Source organism: Plodia interpunctella, chromosome 23 (assembly GCF_027563975.2).
Source record: "Plodia interpunctella isolate USDA-ARS_2022_Savannah chromosome 23, ilPloInte3.2, whole genome shotgun sequence".
In the NCBI taxonomy this organism is placed as follows: Eukaryota; Metazoa; Arthropoda; class Insecta; order Lepidoptera; family Pyralidae; genus Plodia; species Plodia interpunctella.
Genome location: NC_071316.1, coordinates 5,655,597 through 5,668,933, shown reverse-complemented (window position 1 = coordinate 5,668,933; position 13,337 = coordinate 5,655,597). Strand labels below are relative to the sequence as shown.

General features: G+C 34.9%; 1 protein-coding gene across 4 annotated transcripts in view; it reads left to right on the top strand.

Annotated features, from left to right (window-relative positions):
* FoxP (Forkhead box P) overlaps positions 1 to 12,917 on the top strand; it is a 62,735-nt gene extending 49,818 nt beyond the window's left edge. For 3 of the 4 annotated variants that reach the window (XM_053762928.2, XM_053762926.2, XM_053762930.2), the window contains 15 exons: positions 280 to 368; positions 999 to 1,104; positions 1,430 to 1,630; positions 1,727 to 1,838; positions 2,177 to 2,293; positions 2,828 to 2,936; positions 3,290 to 3,465; positions 3,788 to 3,865; positions 4,444 to 4,520; positions 4,947 to 5,048; positions 7,722 to 7,891; positions 9,370 to 9,445; positions 9,532 to 9,623; positions 10,211 to 10,353; positions 10,652 to 12,917. In XM_053762928.2, coding sequence (XP_053618903.1) covers positions 280 to 368; positions 999 to 1,104; positions 1,430 to 1,630; positions 1,727 to 1,838; positions 2,177 to 2,293; positions 2,828 to 2,936; positions 3,290 to 3,465; positions 3,788 to 3,865; positions 4,444 to 4,520; positions 4,947 to 5,048; positions 7,722 to 7,891; positions 9,370 to 9,445; positions 9,532 to 9,623; positions 10,211 to 10,353; positions 10,652 to 10,815 — 1,812 coding nt within the window. In that variant the 3' untranslated portion in view covers positions 10,816 to 12,917. Of the gene's footprint in view, positions 1 to 279; positions 369 to 998; positions 1,105 to 1,429; positions 1,631 to 1,726; positions 1,839 to 2,176; positions 2,294 to 2,827; positions 2,937 to 3,289; positions 3,466 to 3,787; positions 3,866 to 4,443; positions 4,521 to 4,946; positions 5,049 to 5,846; positions 5,996 to 7,721; positions 7,892 to 9,369; positions 9,446 to 9,531; positions 9,624 to 10,210; positions 10,354 to 10,651 lie in introns of all 4 variants that reach the window. The other variant, XM_053762927.2, reaches the window with a different exon arrangement.
* Positions 12,918 to 13,337: the final 420 nt, after the last annotated feature.

The following is a 13,337-nucleotide window of genomic DNA, read 5'->3' as shown; positions in this document are numbered from 1 at the left end:
TTGCCATTGCCTTCTCCATTTCACACACAAGTTAATAAGAACCAACCAGTGTGCAGGTTTCCACACGGTGTTTTCCTTCGCCGGAAGCAAGTGGTGGTCGATGAAAACTAGTATACATGAGTCAGAATGGTATACCAACTCAATGTGGCACGAGTAGAATTCGAACCTGGGACCTTTCGATCCACAGGCGGGCGTCTTAACCATTACACTACCACTGCTTCACTATTACTATTTACCACATAAATACATATATTAATTACTGTTCTCCGCTTGTTTCAGGGTCCGGAGCCGGCACTGAACTCAAACCCTGGTGGCGCAGCAAAGCCACCGCTACTCAACTCATTCGAGCTGGACCGCTGTCTGGACCGGTATGTCCGTTTGGTCTATTTAGTTTGTCTACCTCCGTGGCCTAACGGTCATCATGCTACACTGGAGGACTCGGGTTCAATCCCTGGTCAGGTCAAGATGGAAAATAATCTTTTTCAGACGGACCTGGGTCTTGGATGTTTATCTATATATGTTATAGAATATAGTATCGTTGAGTTAATATCCCATGCCATAACACAAGTCTCGAATTTACTTTGGGGCTAACTTAATCATTACGATATGTCCCACAGATATTCAGACCGACCATTCAGACGCGCTGTCCTGATAAAGTTTTTGGAAAACATTCAACAAAAACAAATGCTAAACTGTGTGTATGCTATCATAATGGCAAGCCCTTCTGGCACGATAGGGACCAACGCTGTTTAAATTAGTTTCTTTCGGCATTTCTTCTCAGCAGTGGTCGTTCCGAAATGCTAGTAGTTTGTAGCTTTTTGAGAGATTTTTTTTAGGTATCATGTCCCCAAACAAAAGTCTCCCCACTCTCTTTTCTTTGAGAGAGGCTAATATGCCTTTTAAGGTAAAATTTCTGAATAAATATGCTTTGATTTTTTGCTGGTTAGTCGCGCCAGCCCAGCTATAAGGTGTTGTTACAACGTCGCTTCTGTTTGCAGAGAGGATTCCGGCAGGTGGGGCGACGCGGCGCGCCGTCGCCGGCGCAGCTCGCCCCCGCGCCGCGCCTCACCCCCGCGAGACCATGAGCCGCTCGCTCTTGCCAGGGTAATACCTTTATTTCCTTTAAAATTCAAATACCCATTATATTGCGATACAATTTGTCGAAAATCACAGCTAAATCTTTAATTAGACTTTGGTATTTGAGGTGGCACAGCCGAGGAATGATTATACGTTCAAAATTTCTGTTATAATATATATCATTTTGACGACTGTTTGAACCCCTCCGTGGCGTAGTGGTCACCACGCCCGTCCGCTATCTGGCTGGAGTCTGGCCTGTTTTTGTGTCCATCGGACTCGGTTCGACGGATCGGCTGTTGAGTATCGTCCATTTCTTGAATAAATGTGTCATAATGTTGTGTTTTCTACCCAGGCGTCAGCGCCAACCTCCCCAGCGGTATCAGCGCACTCGAGTCCGGCGCCCGGGTCCCCCGGGGGGAGCGGGGCGGGGGCAAGGTCCCCCCTGCCCCTGGTCCCCCCGGACCTGCTCGCGATGCAGCTGTTGGACCAGCACTCCCAGCTCCAAGCCCTGATGAAGCAGAGGCTGTTTCATCAGCACCATATGCAGAAACAGGTAAACCAGATTATCATTTGTTGCCTTCGTTTTGACATGAAAAAAGTGCCTGTGAAGTTCTAATTTCTGAATAAATGATTTGACTTTCTTCTACAGCACATGTCATCGGAGGCAGCCAAAAGGCAGTTGGAGCAGTCTCGTCTTCAAGACCAGATCAATCTAAATCTGCTCTCGCAGTCACACCTCCCGCCTCCTGACACTTCTCCTGGTAAGGATGATTTCGTTTCTATAGTGAAACGAGTTTAGCATAACTAACATACAAGAAAAACTATGGTGGTTAAGATTTGTGATTAATGGGTCTCAGATTCGAATCCTCCTCGTACCACATGAGTTTGTACATTAATCATTAATATCAATAAACAGATAATAGGCTACAACCGCAGTCCCAAAGAGGGTTGAGGACACACAAGAAAACAGACAAAAAATTAGAGCCAAATCTCTCTCTCTATCTTTTAACACGGACGGCTTCAGGCGCCATAGCTGTGGATTCGCGATGATGAGGGAGTTGAATTGTTGCAATTTGTAATTCACCCCTTTTGCACCCAGGTTCTCTCCAGCAACAACTGGGGGCACAGCAACAGCAGCTGGTCCAGCAGCTGCAAGCTGTCCAGCGCCAGTACCTGATGCACGGCTCACTGCCAGTCCCGCCGAACGCTCCGCCTGGTGAGTTGTATTGGAACATGGGGGAATAAAATTCATATTGATGGTGTACAGAAATTGTATGGGGAAAATAAGGGTGACGATAAGGTCAGAGAATATTAAAAATACTGACAATTATTTATGCATTGTTTTTATTCCTGGCAGTACTTAAAATAGATATAACTATTTAAGATACTTATGAATATGTTGTTACAATGGAGCGGAGAATTACAGGAAGATTATTTATAAATAGTTCAAAATTTATTTATAAATAGGTACTTATAAAAGTAGAATTATTAAAAAAACTCAACCATCATAAAAAACTGTAACTTTGTAACATCTCTTATCGAGAAGTCGTCATCATAATCGCAATAATGCGTATTTAATTGTGATGTTAATTTTTCGTGTAATTTAGTAAGGAGCGCTTGAACAAGTCCAAAAATGTGAGGTTTTATCTTCGAATAGATTTTATGTTCGTCATATCTTTCATAGCATTGACATTATGACACTTCAAATTTCTGGATGTTTGTTTTAAATAGCATACATTTATTTCACTAGGTCTGATGCTATGGGGAAGTGAGATGGAAGAACACCCTCTGTTCGGACGAGGGGTCTGCAAGTGGCCCGGTTGTGATGCTCTCGCCGAAGACTACCAAGCATTCCTCAAGTACTTAAGTTTTTTTTTTTTTTAATTTTCCTCATAGGTACTTTCCATATGGATAGAGAGCCTACTGTGTCAAATGTTATTAAAGTAACCTAAAAGGTATTTGACATGAATTTTACGACGACTTATAGGCATCTAGTGGTAGTAAACGTGGGTAGTTCTTTTTTCCGGGATGCATGGAACCCTATGTCCTTCACCGCACTCTTCACTACATGTACATGTAAACCAAGAAGATTAAGTAGAATACAGCATGAAGAGCTAACAAAAAACAAACTTTCCCATATTATAACGTTACGATTATAATAAATATTCGTTAGGAATAGAAGAACCAATTGATCAATTGTTTCTTCCCGTAGACATCTGGAAGCAGCCCACACCTTGGACGATAGATCGGCAGCGCAGGCGCGAGTCCAGATGCAGGTGGTGGCCCAACTCGAGCTGCAGCTGCGGCGGGAGCGCGACCGACTGGCCGCCATGATGAGACACCTGCACGCCGCCAGGGACTCCTCGCACCACGCCGTCAAACCTCATGGTAACATTAGAATTTAATCAATAACTCACTATTTATTCAGCTCACTGCGAAAGGAGCTGGACTAACTGCCGGCCATGATGAGACACCAGCACAATGCCAGGGACTTCTCGCACCACACCGCCGTCAAACCTCATGGTTAATTCATCACTCAAATCAACTTACTCCGCTGGCTAAGTAACCCCAAAATTGATCGTGGCCTGCAAAACAAGAGGGTTGTACTGTGGTCAGGTATTTATCATCAGTATCGTTAGCATTAAGTTTTTTTTTATAGAGCAATTATTATTGTCATAGTCTTATAATAATTTAGAGTTTCAAATTACAGGAGCAGCAAGTGAAGGCGCTTCACCAGGGCCAGTTCGACGACGCGTCTCTGATAAATCTGGCGTCGCTATAGCTGGAGGTTGGTGTATTACTAATTCATACTAAGTAATTATTTACTTCATTTTAATTGTTATTTTGTTGGTTCGTCGGATATCCGAGCTATATGATACTATGTGTATTATATGTATTACTGGCTCAGTTCGAACTATTCGCGGTAATGCAGCTTTATGAAGGCCTTTGAGCTGGGTTTATCTGTTTCAGGGTCTTCGATTAATTTTATTTGTTAATTTTATAATATGATTAGTTTCGACGAAACATGTGGATGAATTTCTGTAATGACAAGGCATGTAGCTGATAAGTATCTATTTGTGACGATTTCAAAATAAAAATGTATGTTATCAAAAACCGATCATTCAAGAAGAAAAAGTGCACAGTTTGCATCGATTAATTGCTGTATTTTCTATTAAAAAAAAAATAAAACATAGATCTGTATAATTTTATCACCCCCTATATCAGTATTATAAAGAATATTTTTGTCTAAGGTCTTCCATATATGCTCGAAAGAGCTGGATTAGACGTCCAACAAGGTAAAATTAATTCTTTAGATATTGTCATTTTTGTTTATATAGTTTTCAATTTATTTGTCAATGTTTTCAGAGATTCAACGTAACCGTGAGTTTTACAAGACGGCTGATGTTAGACCTCCATTCACATACGCGTCGTTGATTCGACAAGTAAGTGAACTTTTTATAACAACTAAGACGTGATCAGCTAGATAGATACATAATATCTTTACTTTTCACCATTTACCGAAGGAATATAAGCTATAGTTAGACATTCAAAGAAAAATGAGCGCAAAGGCAGACAGTAAAAGTATTCAAAAATCAATTTTCCTCTATCCGACCTTTGAGTTGCAAAAGAAAGAAGTAGTTCACTTTTTCTTCAAGAGTGTGCAATAACAAACATCAGAATTTATATACTTTTAATTACACATATATATGTAAATGTTACATTCTTAAAAAAGTGGAGGTCCTCAAGGCAGTGTTCTCAGACCTTCGTCAATTTTTTTTTGTTATAAAACACATTTATTTTATTCCAACAAAATCTAATAGTAAATTTAAAAAATCTTATTGTTTATTTATTATAATATGTATTTTCAGGCCATAATAGAGTCTCCAGACAAGCAGTTGACTTTAAACGAGATCTACAACTGGTTCCAGACAACTTTCTGTTACTTTAGGCGTAACGCGGCCACTTGGAAGGTATGTTATTTCTAAATTAATTTACTTCATTTTTTCACCTATTAAAAAAAATTTATAACATTATTTGCATATACAGATATTATGTGATGAAATATTCACAATATTATTGGTTTTCTCTTTTAAGATTTTGATAAAATCATATATAAAATTAAGCAATGAAAATTGTACATTAAATTTGAATTATTGAATGTTCAGGAGTAAGAAAGTTAAGAATTATACACAAAATTTTGTTTATATTAAAGTAAACAGTAAATATTATGCTTTTAACAATGTCATTTTTGTAATTAACAATTTATTTATAGTACAGCAGATTCAAGGTAAAAGTAGATCTTTAGATTTTAGTTGTATAATTTTTAGATTACAAGTCAATTGAGAAAAATATCTACTTTCTAATAATAAATTCAAGTTCATTATTAGAAAGCGGAATTTCTATAATAGTATAATATAATATTTATATATTTAAAGTAATCCCATATATGTACGATATCTGTTAACTTAAGATTTTAATGTTTTTTTTTATATTTACAAGTACGTGGCAAAGCAGTATTAAATGTGTGTCATTAATATATTATTTGTGTTATTAAATAGTCATATGCTTGCTTTATTATTACTATTATAATAGACCTTTTTTGATAATCTTCTAAATAGTTCATTAAAGACACTCGCCTATGTAATTCGCTAATCGATAAAAAAATATTCATCCGTTAGCAAACACGTCTCATATAAAAATTTTATTTAATGCCGCTTTGCCTTACCGTGGCGTGTGTGAACAAATAAATATAGAATAGTACAAAACAGAACGCGGTGCGTCACAACCTGTCGCTCCACAAGTGCTTCATGCGCGTGGAGAACGTGAAGGGCGCGGTGTGGACGGTGGACGAGGTGGAGTTCTACAAGCGGCGGCCGCAGCGCGCCGCACACGCGCCCGCGCCCGCTCTACACGCGGGGTACGGTGCGCCCGCCAACCAGACCGATTCTGATGTTGCATTTTTTTTACGATTTCACCTTACACTATTTTGGGATTTGGGAATATTCATTACACTCGCAACACGATGACACGATTCTTATGTGTTTACATAGTTTTTTGACAATTTTTTACACAATTATTAACACTACACGATTCTGATTTATACTGATATATACATTTTCCAATTCTCATTTCACGTAACACTTTTTCACACGATGACAAAATTCTTAATGCACGATTCTGTTCATTTAAATTTTCCTTTAATTATCATTTCACGTAACACTTTTGGAGATGGGATGGGAGATGGGGGAACATTTCATTGCACTCGCAACAAAATAACACAATTCTTAATATACGAACTTGATATACTAATTATATTTTTTCAATGCACAATGATAACAACACATTTTTTCGAAACTTACATTTCATTACACAATTCTGATAATATTTATTTTCACTTTTCGTTTCACAACACAATAACACTTTTTTCACATATACACACAAAATACACACATTTACTACTTCAATACACACAAACATAATTTACACAAGATAAAAATCTAACTCCGAAAAAGAATGGATGATGGCCACACAATAAATTTAGAGAAAGGACCACATTAGGGGAGGCTTTTGTCCAACAGTGGGACACAAATAGCATAAACCCATTTAACGAGCGGTGTACACACTCACAATCACAACACACATTTTCAGACTGCTTCTTTTCTCATTTGAGAAAAAGGTTTACACTATACTCTTCTCAAACTAATTATTGCATATATCAGAATATATAACGATTTTAACAAAATATACAGACATTAAACACAATGTCCTTATTCAATTACAGTCATTTTACACAAATATACATTTTACACAAACTCAACTTTTCTTACCAAACTACACAAATCAAAATACACAACAATTTACATTTACAAATAATATGCATATATACCTATTATCAAAAAAAGTGCCGAATACAATGTAACAACATTTATTACATTACTATTTGAAACGGAAAATATTTATGTATCACATTTAATTGCTATTTTCAACTGTGATATTCTTGATTGTCAAATGTACAAAACAATATCCAAATAAAATGATGCATTTACAATGACACAATATTATTTCTTTCTGAATTTAATTTAAAAGTGTAAATTGTGAAGTTGGAATAATTTGACAACTAAATACAATTATTTGAATGTCTGACACACAATAAACAAATCATAAATACACAGAACTGTCGTACACTATACATATTTTACAAAATCAAACATTTTATCTTCTTTTAAATATTTTCTATCTAACCTAGCAATGTATATCTAACTCTAATTGTGTAAATAAATTTTATTACAGAATTTGAAATTATTTGTGTAGTGATTTTGAAGTTTGTAAGTAGCGTTATAATGAGAAATATTGCATTGATTATAGCGCTACAATATGTAAGGTCATGTATTTTTTGGTATTTAGGTTTCGTTTTTTGTGTGTGTTCGTGGATTTAAGCGACGGTGAATAACGTTTTTTCGCTTGCCTATTAACCTCCCTCCTGTCTATCCCCTTCCTTGGGGTTCTTCTTGGGCGATCCTGCATGTCTACAATGTTTTCCACGACGATCTTACTGTGCTTTCAACGTCTTATATGTAAGACGGTGGAAGTACATTCTCGGTTTGCATATGTTGTGTAAATTTCTAAACGGCGCTGAATTATAGAATGCGATCCGGACGAACCTGTCTCTGCACAAATGTTTCGTGCGCTACGAGGACGACTTCGGATCGTTCTGGATGGTCGACGACGCGGAGTTCGTGAAGCGCCGGCACCTGAGCCGCGGCCGCCCGCGCAAGTACGAGCCCGCGCCGCCCGCCAACGCTCCGCCACCACAGTAAGGGCGACTGCAACCTGTACCGGCGAACGTCCAACGAATCTAGGCTTTGACTTTTTCCTACACTTGATTCAGCATTCTTTATCGTAACAAAACTTAAGAAGCCGATGCGTTAAAAATATTTAAAGAAGACACATCTATGCTCGGCTATGTACTGAAAAAGAAGAGATTATGATGATGATATTTAGATCAATGAAAGTCTGCCATGAGCTTAATTTTTAATATTAAAAGGTATTCCGGGTATAATCTCGTCATATGAGTATGCTGATTTAAGCCTACTTGTACTATTGGGAAACAGTCAAAAGAAAGTAATATTTATGATTTTATTGTTACATCACTACTTTATTTTAAATGTGAAAATGTATTTTTTTTTAATTGTATAATAATTTTGTATATTTTTACAATCAAAGAGTCGTTGGGCGATCGCGTCCAAATGGAGTTTTGTATGTGAAACCCGCCTAAAATTATCCCTAATTACAATGATAATTATAGGTATTTACATTAGATTGATGTTTCTGACCATTATGTAAAGTGTATCACTGTGTAAGCTTAGATTAATTCAATCTGTCATGTTAGAATGTAACTAGATAATGTGATTGTTTCAATTTAATATTAGGCTTCGGATTAATTTGTGTTTCGATTTTATGTATTAATTGAAAAGACTACAATGTCGTCAATGTAAACCAAACACATTTTAATTCTAAGCCGAATAGTGCAAAGCTGTAACTGATTGTTTTGCTATAGTTTTTAACATCACAATACAAATAACTTGATCAATGACCTAGCTTAATTCATTTGCTCATGTAATTTGGTAATTTTTCCACGTTCCCTTTTTTAATTTGTATTTGATGAAAGCTATGAGATATATCGATATGAATATAAAATGTTTGTATATATGCATGTATACATAATTGTAAAAAAGGATCGTCGTTGGATACCAAGTAAGACTAACGATAACTATTATCTTTTTAATCCCGTCTATAACTTTAGCATGTTTTATTCCCTATTTCTAGTTTTCGGTAAGTGTTCGCTTATTCCGCTTTGCAAGTGCATTTTCGTCGCATGGTAGATAGATTAATAAATTGTTTTTAATAATATTATGCTTGCCGTTTTTAAACTATTTTATTCTATTTATCTTTCTCTATAACACACACACGGACATCTCATACGCACACGTAATCACTTTACAGATGATTGGTCTTTTTAATTCAAAATTAGACACTTCACAATTTACACTTTCACAAAAATCACAAAATAATTATAATATGATGGCAATTTATTAGAAGAGGTCTGAATTGGCCGGGTATGATTTTTATTATATTTTCATTTTTAATTTTTTTTAAGTACATTTTTAGAGAAAATATTTCCATAGAAATATTATTGTGTAATATTAAAAAAAAAATTGTAGATAAAATCGTTTGAACAATTTTGTATTACGCTATGTGACAAATTATTTTATGTTTTTAATTAATTAACAGATTCTTGGGAGCTCAAAGTCCACCAATGATGACAAGCCCTCACGGTTACAGCGAAGCTATTAAGCGAAATATTCAGGTACACATATAAATAGTTCTCAAAATTATTGTTTCGAGTACTACCGGACATTACATGATAACTGCTATATCTGTTTATTATTTTAGGGCATGATGGAAGACTGCAACCTTTCGTACATGTCTGGGGAGGACCACATGATGCAGACAGATGAATATCCCTCGTCTCATGATGACTATAGGTAGTTATTTAAAGTATTTATTTCAAGTTTCATTAGTTGGATATAATGCAATGTTATTAATCAATTACCGAAGTTATAACTTCCATACTATTAAAGCATAAAGAAATATGCGTAAAAAATTAAGATCTAATCATATTTCCGCATTTATCCACGAATGTGATAACAGATATTCTTCCAATCAAAATATCTTTATTTGTGACACAGGTTACATACAGGTGTTACAATTTATATTCAACGCTCAGGCGTAGAAATATATTCCTGATATTGTTTCTAATTCCTTTCTTATCTTCACATATTTCCGGTTACATTCTGGGCTGTGACACCGCGAAACTTGGGGTGAGCGTAAAAAATAAGTAACTTATAAAATTTGAAGATTTAGCTGTGATTGCGACAACCAGCCGCTTGCCTGACCTCAACTCTCCTTGGAAATACTATTATCGACTATCTGCTGTCTAGGCTGTATCCATTACTAGTCTCGTACAACATACACATGAAGATATGAAGTGGTACTATTTTAAACCGGAACCAACGCCTTGTGGAATAAACCCACGAACTTTTCTCATATAAAAAATGATATTTCTCAACAGACCCTTGATGAATGGCTACGGCAACAGCAGTTCATCTCACGAGGTCAAAGCCGAAGATTTGAGTGCCTCAGAGGCTCAAGATATCAAGCCTAATATATACGCACTGAAAACTGAGATGCAGGCATCTGATTATTCAAACAAAGGTAAATGGATCTATTGGATTGAAATAGAAATCGTAAAGTATTTTTAGTTTTCACCTATAAGTAGATGAATAGATACGAAAAAATAACTTCACGATTACTATCATGAAAAATTACTTTGTCATGAGTCAACTTGATATAATTAATTAAATAGGATTTCGTTTATTTTGCCCATTGAGATTTAAAAAAAAAACACATTATCTTCCTATAATTTCCACAAGTACCATACCGAAATTTATAACTGTCTAAATAGTGTCCGATTAAGCAATAAAAATGTATTATAACGACAATTATCACACAGGTGACTATTCAAACTCCAACAAGGAGTCTTCCAGTAACCGATCAGGCGAGACCAGCCCATACGACGACTACCCACGGTCTGAAGACAGATATCGACCCTCTATATCACACATCAAAGACGAAGCTGAAAATTTGTCACTCAATGAACAGAGATCTGACAAGTAAAATCTAGTACGCCCTATAGCTCTATCCGGATCAACGCAATAACTAGACTTATCTGAAGCCGGAAATATCCAGTAAAAACTGCTTTATTCTAGATGCATCTAGTTTGAAAGTGATATCGATTGAAAAAAGTGAAGTGTTCGTTTAGCAATGCGATGACCTCGGACATTTAGTCCACAGTGTTAGCTATATTAATATCACAGTATGTAATACAGTTTAATATTTACGGGTCTAGATATATTTCAAGTTATATAGAATGGTGTTTTAGAAAGTGTAATGTGTTCACTGTTGGACTTTTTTATGTAAAAGGACGATCTCCGCAAGGAATTGTGTGTGTAACCAAATATATATTTTTGTTCTTTTTTATTAACCCGGTTTTAACGGGATTCTTTGAAGTATTATAGGTTTTATTTTCTTTCGAGTTTAGTTTCGGTAGCTGTAATTCAGATATTTGTTAGTGATATATTTATAGTATAAGTGTTAGTAAATTCTAGAAACGAATTGAGCAGATAAACAGTCAACGATTTATAACCTTTAAAGGTCCATATCAATATTTAAAATATTTAATCATCTTGTAATATAATAGTAAGAACAATAAGTAGTTGTATTGGCCTAAATATAAATTGTGTAGACGAAAATTCTTTTTTTTTTTTTCAAAATTTTACGCATAGCGTTCAGTTTGTGATTTGCATTTAAAATATTTGAGCGCAAATTATTCTACTTATTTTTCAACACCCGAAAGATCTCAATGAAGAAAAATTTATACGTTGAATCGAGAATAAAAATGTGAGTTTGTTACAATTTCTTATTTTCTTAAAATGTTGTTTTTGTGATTGCAATTTGACAATGATCTGAAAAATATATTTTTTTTTATTTTTTCTTTTTTTTTGCGTTTGCAAAACGGTGTGTCATAAGAAAGGCACTGTACGTTTGAATTTTTTTTTTTTAATTTCAAGGAATTGTTTTATTAGACTCTAAGACTTTAATGTAAATATTTATCATGGACGTCATGAGCTGTAAATTCTTTAAAAGGTTATATTTAGAAGAGTGTAACGTTTACTTATTATAACTATTACATCGTTCATGTTGTAGAAAATTTAGAAAAAAAAATCAATACTTAGTGACTAGTAAAAATTTTCGCCGTAAACTACCTACCGTAAATTTCTACTGTTTTTTTTTCGTGCATTTCCAATAAGTACTGCATTTATACAATTATTATAATATAAATAATAATATAATGTAAAGAAAGTTATGTTGTGATAAATTTTGGTTTATTGTGGAATTCGATAATCTTTATAATACGATAACATACCTAAATAAGAAGGGTGAAAATAATCATATCACTGCTATATATGTATACCTATTGTAACAATGTAGACATCAATTCGATTGGTAATTTATATGTATATCGAATTTGTAATATTTAAACACATTGTGTAAAACTGTAGAATGTTTGAAGCGCCTTAATGTATGTGTTTTTTCTTTATAATTTATAAAATACTTCATATTTTGAACTTATTTGTTTTCCCGTCGTATAAATATTGCCTATGCATATTAAGAACCACAAATACCAATTTTATTGTCCGCCTGCTCTTTTAATTAAGTAATAAAATATATATATCATAGGATACAATAGTCAAGCAGTTTATTGTAATAGTTGTAATACCCGTGCTTCTTTCTCTTCACATAAAAGAGGACATTTAAATTCGATGTTAAATATTCACATCATTAATATTCAAATATTTATTGACAATGAAAACTGCGTTTACCATAAGTTGAAGTACAACGTACCAACGATTTTACATATTTTTTTATTAAGTATATGCACGAAAAATTTGTCATATTTTTTGCGGAATTGATTGTTATAAATTTATTTTGCCGATTAGCGGAGTTTTGCTGTGTCGTGGTAGATGGCTCTGAGGGGAATGCGTGAAAGAGATAGTTATACGCTATGTTATATGCTACATCGTTAAGTGGGAGAGAGAGAAAGGTATGTCCCCCGACTCGCGGCTGTTTTGGCGCCCAACGTGGTGCGAGAATACATTTATTGATCATTGTAAATTATACTTAATTAGTGTTGTATTAAACAAAATCATTACAATTAACATTTGTTTCATTTTTATAATTTTGTCTCTTTTTGTCCGTGGTATAGTTCAGATGTCCGGCTATCCGGACGGAACCGGAATATGAAAATAGACGAAAATCATATCATTTTAGCAGTAGTATTCATGTCAGATCTATAGAAAGATGTACACGAAATAAATATCTAGGTTCTGCGTCAGACTGCACCTGGGTCTAGACCAAGATAAGCACGATATACCTAGCCGTAACATATAACATTCATAACATTGCACCCATGCGAAGCAGAAACCAGCCGAATTCTAGTACATAGATAAATGCAGAATATTTCTTTTAGATATTTGAATTCTTTCATTAGGTATTTATTTTGCACATAACTTTATTAACTTGTGATTTCCCAACAGATTGGACTCAGAAATCTACCTAAAATCGTGATAACTGTACAT